This window comes from Bombina bombina, chromosome 7, assembly GCF_027579735.1.
Source record: "Bombina bombina isolate aBomBom1 chromosome 7, aBomBom1.pri, whole genome shotgun sequence".
In the NCBI taxonomy this organism is placed as follows: Eukaryota; Metazoa; Chordata; class Amphibia; order Anura; family Bombinatoridae; genus Bombina; species Bombina bombina.
Genome location: NC_069505.1, coordinates 617,539,468 through 617,547,345, shown reverse-complemented (window position 1 = coordinate 617,547,345; position 7,878 = coordinate 617,539,468). Strand labels below are relative to the sequence as shown.

The 7,878-nt window shown below is 38.6% G+C and overlaps 1 protein-coding gene across 1 annotated transcript; it reads right to left on the bottom strand.

Annotated features, from left to right (window-relative positions):
- Positions 1–383: 383 nt before the first annotated feature.
- Positions 384–1,220, bottom strand: LOC128636729 (olfactory receptor 1G1-like). The gene has a single exon (XM_053689713.1). The coding sequence runs from the start codon at positions 1,218–1,220 to the stop codon at positions 384–386; it is 837 nt and encodes a 278-aa protein (XP_053545688.1).
- Between the last annotated feature and the right edge of the window lie 6,658 nt (positions 1,221–7,878).

Sequence of the window (7,878 nt, the reverse complement as noted above, 5' to 3'; positions counted from 1 at the left end):
GGTACAATGATAGGGGTATACAATGACAAGGATGTGTGATAAAATACAAAACATAACAAAACAAAATAAATCTAGTGCTGAGGAAGAGGGCCCTGCTCTGGTGATTTCAAAGTCTACAGGTTTAGGGTGCAGAGACATAAGTTTTGGGTAGCGTGTCACATTGGTTGTAGTTGCAGCAGTGAGTCAGGCAATTCATGTATTTGTTTAGGATGAGAGATGGAGGAGAGATGGTAAGCCTCTCTGAAAATTGGGTTTTCAAGGAGCGTCTGAAGCTATACAAGGTTAGAGACAGTCTTATGGAGCAGGATAGAGAGTTCCAGAGGACAGGAGCAGCAACCTTTTTTATAAAACTTAATAAAAATGGATGCAAATGTGACATTATTCTAAAATGTAATGATTTTTGTGAAACATTTTTCCATGGCTTTTATAACCTCTCTATTTCTTAAGCTATAGACTAGTGGATTTAACACTGGAACCACAGCAATATACAGTAAGGAGAGGATTGTATCTAGTTTCTGTGAATTTTCAGACTTTGGTTTCATGTTCATACTTAGAGAAGTCCCATAAAATAAAATGACAACCGTGAGATGTGAGGAACAACTGGAGAACATCTTGCTTCTTCCTCCTGAGGTCTGAATCTTCAGGATGGTTGCTATGATATAGATATAGGAGGTTATAATGAGTATAAAAGGACAACATCCCACTAACATACCAGCAATACTTGTAAATATTAGAATGTTTGTGGTGTCACTGCAAGAGATCTTTATCACAGTTTGGGGATCACAGAAGAAATGGTTAATGTCTTGTACATCACAGAATGTCAAGTTAGTAACCATAAAAGTTAAAAATAATGATGCAGTGGTTCCAAGAAACCAGGTGGAGGTTGCTAAAAGGATACACATCATTTTGTTCATAATGAGTATATAATGCAGAGGAATACATATAGCCACATAGCGATCATAAGCCATGAAAGACAATAATAAAAATTCTACAGAAACACATAATGCAAAGAAAAAGATCTGTACAATACAGCTTGACAAAGAAATTCTGGTATCTCCGGTGACAGTGGTGACCAGTAATTTGGGCAAAACCGTAGAGACGTACACAATGTCTTCAACTGACAGATTGCACAGGAAGAAATACATTGGTGTGTGAAGTTGAGACACCATGCACACAGCTGTAGTAATCGTTAGGTTACCAAGCACAGCCAGCAGATACATGATAAAAACTCCTGTAAATACTACAGCTTGGTTGTTTGTGGTAGCGAAAAATGACACTAGGAAGAATTCTGTAAGTGATGTGTTGTTTTTTACAATTGAACTTGAGATATTTCCTTTGGTAAAAGGGAGAAATAAATGGTTATTTGTCATGGATAGTGATGTCATGAACAGTTCGCCGGAGAACAGTTCCCGGCGATCTTAGCTTGTTCGCATTCGCCGCGGCGGGCGAACATATGCGATGTTCGATCCGCCCTCTATTCGTCATCATTGAGTAAACTTTGACCCTGTATCTCACAGTCTGCAGACACATTTCAGCCAATCAGCAGCAGACACTCCCTCCCAGACCCTCCCAGCTCCTGGGCAGCAGCCATTTTAGATTCATTCTGATCCTGCATTCTTAGTGAGAGGAGTGATAGTGCTGCTGCTGATGATTTTTTAGGGAAATTGATAGCTAGGCTAGTGTATTCAGTGTCCACTACAGTCCTGAAGGGCTCATATGATCTCTGCTGTAAGGACAGCACCCCAAAAAGCCCTTTTTAGGGCTATAACTTCAGTCGTTTTTTTTTGTTTTTTTTGTAATCTAATTGCATGTGCCTGCCTCTCAGCCTGTGTGTGAGGCTCACAGCATATACTGTGCCTACTTGCTCACTGCCACCACTCATATCTGGTGTAACATTAGTGTAAATTTTTTTTTAAAAAACTTTTGCATCAGTCTGCTAGTGTAATCTAATTTCAGTTGCCAGCAGGCCTGTGTATCAGGCTCACAGCATATACTGTGCCTAATTGCTCTGTGCCACCACTCATATCTGGTGTAACATTAGTGTAAATTTTTTTTTAAAAAACTTTTGCATCAGTCTGCTAGTGTAATCTAATTTCAGTTGCCAGGCCAGCCTGCCACTGCCAGCCTCAGTGCCACCACTCATATCTGGTGTAACATTAGTGTACATTTTTTTTAAAAAAACTTTTACATCAGTCTGCTAGTGTTATTTAATTTTAGTTGCCAGGCCAGCCTGCCACTAGTGCCAGCCTGTGTGTCAGGCTCACAGCATATACTGTGCCTACTTCCATCCTCAGTGCCACCACTCATATCTGTTGTAACATTCGTGTAAATTAAAAAAAAAAAAAAACTTTTACATCAGTCTGCTAGTGTTATTTAATTTTAGTTGCATGCCTGCCAGCGTGTGTGCCAGGCCCACTTGTCAACTAGTGCCACCAATCATATTTGTTATAACAGTAGTGTAAATATTTAAAAAAAAAAACTTTTTTGACTGTGAAACATCAGTCTGCTAGTGCAATCTAATTGCAGTTGCCTGCCTGCCAGCGTGTGTGCCAGGCCCACTTGCCAAGTTAGTGGCACCACTCATATTTGTTGTAACAGTAGTGTAAATATTTAAAAAAAAAAAACTTTTTTGACTGTGTAATTCGTATCTATCAAATGTATATTGCATCTATTGATCTATGTATATCGTATCTATCAAATCTATATTGCATCTATTGATCTATGTAAATCGTATCTATCAAATGTATATTGCATCTATTGATCTATGTAATTCGTATCTATCAAATGTATATTGCATCTATTGATCTATGTAATCTATGTATCTATCTATCTCATGGTTGTGCAAATGGATTGTTTGCGGTTCTTTGCGGTGCTTTACACGGGGAGTTTGGTCTGTCACTGTGAAGCGGACGTAACCCTTACACTACCTGATCGATACAACATCATACCTGATTTTTTTTTTTTTAAATTGTTATTTTTATTGTTTTTTTTGTAACGAGACAATCGTACATCGAATGTAAATACACCAAGACAAAAAGAGTAAGCAATACAATCATGATGTTAATACCTATTCAAAAAGGATACCGATATCTCAATGAGAAATGAGGTAACATTGGGGAAGGGATGAGGAAAAGAAAGAAAAAGGGGGGGGCTAGGAGACCTTTAGGAGAGGGGGGAGGGTCATTGGAGGAACCAGTTCGGGTATACAAGGACAAGGCCAGGAGTTCTGCTAAAGTGTTGAGGGGTATTCTTTCACCTAAGTATCAAAACTAGGGAGCCAGAGAGTGTCGAACCTACTTTTCCAGTCGGACCAGATTAATTAAAAAAAGTCAGACCTACCAGAGGTATAGTAAATGTTTTTCTCCATGGAGTATATGTAGGCCATAGTAGATACAATATCCGACCAGGCTGGGGGGAGGGATCTTTTCCAGGATCTCGCTATATTGAGTTTAACTGCGGATAAGAGAGAGATACTTAGAGAGCCATAATGTTTGGGTAGTTTACATGTGCCTAAGTGGAATAGGGCCATCTCGGGGGTTCTAGGAAGGTCGATACCTAAGCTAGTTAGTGTAGAAAAGCATTTGTTCCAGATGGGCTTGAGCCTAGGGCAGCTCCACCAAATGTGGATCATGTCACCTATATGTAAGCAGTCCCTCCAACAAGTGGGGGAGGCCTCAGGAAAAATTTCTGCGAGTCAAGCTGGGACATAGTACCAATGCGTGAGTACCTTTATGTAAGTTTCAAGAATGGTAATGCAATGGAGGGTTTTCTTCGTTAATAAAAGCGTGCGTTGCCACTCTGTGAGGGGAACCGTGAAGTCTAACCTCCGTTCCCATTTTTGAATATGTTGGGCTTTATCAGCTGGAGCAGCTCCTTCCATAAGGGTGTAGTGTAAGGATAATGGTTTGCCCAGCCAAAGCCCCTGTTGCCATCTAGCTTCCCATATGGTAAGTTGTCGGGGCAAAGCGGGTTTGAAACTCCATCTTGACAGGAGGCTAATGACCCTTGAATATTCAAACTTCATATACGATGGGGTGGACGGGGAGACATCGAGTTGGCTATAGGGGGAAAAGGCTACCTGAGGTGAAGTAGACCAAAGGTCCGCCACTCTCGTAACACCTAGCCTAGCCCAGGCGGTCGGGTGTGAGTCAGGTAGGCCTGACAGGAGACCGGCCATAGAGGTAATTGGTGATGGGTGGGGAGCTACCTTAGGGTTATGTCGCAGGTGGTCCCAGGCAGACAGGCATTCCTGAATAATCGGGTTTGTGACTCCTAGGTTCCTTCTACAGTGGGGTGGCGTCCATATTAGGTCCCTCAAAGCGAGATTATGTGGTAAGGAGGCTTGTTCGATTGTCCTCCATTTACAATCAGACCCCTTGACTCCCCATTGGGAGATGTGAGTGAGCATAGCGGCATCCGCATACCTAAGAATAGAGGGGGAGGCCACTCCTCCGTGCAATCTAGGGTATTGTAGAATGTTGTGGGCTACTCTAGGAGCACTTTGGAACTGGATAAGAAGGGTTCTGGGCACCCTGATTGGGAGGCAGCATAAGGCATACGTAAACTTAGGAAGGTAGCTCATTTTTAAGGCCGCTGTGTGGCCTAACCAGGCATACCTGATGTTTTAAAGCACGTTATTCCAAACAATTTTGGAATGTTAGGTGATTTAGGCCCTTTATGGATTAAAACCAGACTCTGCATCAACTATGTAATTTTCCATGGGAGTTTTGCCATGGATCCCCCTCCGGCATGCCACAGTCCAGGTGTTAGTCCCCTTGAAACAACTTTTCCATCACTATTGTGGCCAGAAAGAGTCCCTGTGGGTTTTAAAGTTCGCCTGCCTATTGAAGTCAATGGCGGTTCACCCGGGTCGCCGGTTCGCGAACAGTAGCGGAAGTTCGAGTCCGCCGTTCGCTTACCGAAATTTTTAGGTTCGACATCACTAGTCATGGATATGTTATTTATTTTCTCATGCTGGCCTGAAGAATTCTGTAAATATTACTGCTACTTGTGTCTGAATCTTTATCGATTTATTAAGTTTATAGAACAAAAAGAAGTGATGCATTCATAGGGGTAGATTTAACAAGCAGCTGATGCTACTCCTTAACTTGTCTGCCACGTTTTAGGTGCGGATTGGCTGTGAATGTGCAGGGGGCTGCATTGCACAAGCATTTCACAAGTAATGCTTGTGCAATTTTAAATGACGACAGAGGATGCTGTCAGCATTTAGCAATGTCGGGCAGACATGATTCGCTATAGCCGACACTTGTTAAATCTACCCAATAATATGGATATTTTTTTATTTATGAAATTCATTATTTATTAGATTATATTGATACCTGTGTATTCTAAAACTATTGTATTTGACCAATGTTCTTACCAACATCCGTATGAAGATCATTTGGACCTTGTGTACCATAAACATTATCTTTTTACACAATAAGTCCCAGTATATTTACTGAAAAGTTATAGTAAACACCTTGTGCTAGAGTAACATATCATACAAGTCTAAACATTTTTAAAACAAATTAACATCTTGTTTGCTACAATTGTTTTTCAATAGCCAAATTCCACCTGCCATTTGCCTTATTTGGAGGAGAGAATCTAAGCTTGAGCCTGCAACTGACAAGGCTAGCCACAATGATTATGTTAAGTATATATTGCATTGTTTTGCAGTTGTTACCTGCAAAATTCAATTAGGGAAATATATGCAGCTGGGTTAGCCTTGATAAGTCTGCAAGGTAGTTTTGCAGTTTAATTATAATTAGAAAAGTCACAATATTTACTGATAAATTACATGGAAAGCAGGCAACATAAATAATGAAAGTTTACTGCACAGTTGTTTTACTACCCATAACTAAATGTTTTATGTTAAAATAATAAGGTGTTACTGTCCCTTTAAAGATAAAAATAACACAATCATAAAAAGAAAAATACAAATATAATGAGAATCTTGTGTTTTTTTTTCAAGGTTTATGAAAATTGATGATAAAATCCCCTTGCAAAGTCTGTGATACATATGTTTCTTCTGGAATTTTTTTTAAGTACATTCATTATTTTTTTCTACTTCAGATGACAGCTCTTATTATGGTTTGAAATTACTTTGAAAAGAAAGCAAAGAACAACAATCAGTTTCTGTATTGTTAATAACTATTATAAAGATGGGAGCATCGGTATTTAGTGACTACACAGCTCATGGTTAGAATTGTCAGATTTCAGCACCACCAGTTTACGGACAGCTCCCTGCAGTTGTCAGGCATCATATAGGAATATACAGAGATAGAGTCATATGAAAGGGCAGCACTTTACAGTCAGACTAAGCTGAATGACATCAACTCTAGAATGTAGGAAAATTAGCTTTAGCTCAGAATTCCCCTGACCTCTGTGTTTATTTGTTAATTTGCAGAAATAAATATATCTCTCTGTAATATGTTAGTGCAGGGCTTCTTCTGATTCTTAGGAAGCAATTAAGATGCTTAACACTGTACCATTTGCTTTATGTTATACACATAATCTGCATGTTACAGAATTGTAGTCAGCATTTTACTGAAATTTATAAACTGAACAAAGAACCAGCAGGTAAATAATAATCACTAATCTGTCAGCAATCTATCAGTTAAATAGTGTAAATCAATTGCAACTTGTTTTCACATTTGTAGAATACATTTAAGCTATAGCTGCTAAAGGGGACTGTCTGTATTATCCTAATAGACAACAGTTTAGTATTATCGTATTTATAGCCCCTTTCCAAACAAAGAGGTGCATTTACATCTGCTATCAATATAGACACGTGCACACTCCTGAGCTCTTATGTGCCTACTTAGTTTTACTCTTAAATAAAAGATACCAAGAGAATGAAGCAAAATTGAAGAAATAAATGTTATTTAAAATTACCTGCTCTATCTGAATCCTGAAAGTATAATTTTGTTTTTACTGTCTCTTTAAATAGTGTAAATTTATTGCAAGTGGATTTGACATTTGCAAAACATTTTAGATAGAACATCTGTAGATTATCTGTATTATCCTAATGGGTAAATAAATATTATTATCATAGATTATTAAAGCACTGCCATACTCTGCAGCTCTGTGTACCTGATCAGAGGGGTATACAGCACATTACAGATAGACTTGATGACACAACTTGATACAGAAGGAGGCTTTGGTCAGAAGAGCTTGCAATCTAGACATAAGAGGGACATAAAACCCCACATTTCTATTTCATGATTCAGACAAAGCACACAGTTTAAAAAATAATCTAGTTTACTTCTATCACGTTTGTTAATAGAAGCACATTGTACAGTTTTTTGTATTGTAAATTATATCATAAAAAAAAGAAAATTGTTTCATGTCCCCTTGCTCTTAGTTTATTGATCTTTGTGTATAAGAAATGAGTAATCAACACAATATGTAACATTAAGGGCTATATTACAAGTGGAGAGCTATTTTACAAAATCGCACGTTTACGTGCGCACGTTAAATAACCATTACAAATGGCAGTTAATGCTCCCACAAGCTTCCGGTAGAGATTTGCGCTAAGTGCAATTAACCAGAGGTCAGACCTATGGTTAATTAAAAAAATGTCCCCCAATTGTTCCACAAATAAAGTGTCCAGTACCTTTATTAAAAAAATTATATTAGCATCTTTATTTTGTTAAATAAAACTGCACAAAGCAGTTAAAAGAGGTTGAAGTGAGGGGATGTGGGGCACTTCACTTTGCGGTCTATGGGGACTGTGTTTTAAACTACAAATCGATATTTATGTGCTTATATAATTATATACTTATGCATATATACACATATTAACACATACATATATATGTAACATTCATATACAGGTAGCCCTCAGTTTACGCCGGGGTTAGGTTCCAGAAGGAATGG

Coding starts and splice junctions, on each gene's coding strand:
- LOC128636729 (XM_053689713.1), bottom strand. CDS start 1,220: ATGTATCTGCTGGCTGTGCTTGGTAACCTAACGATTACTACAGCTGTG.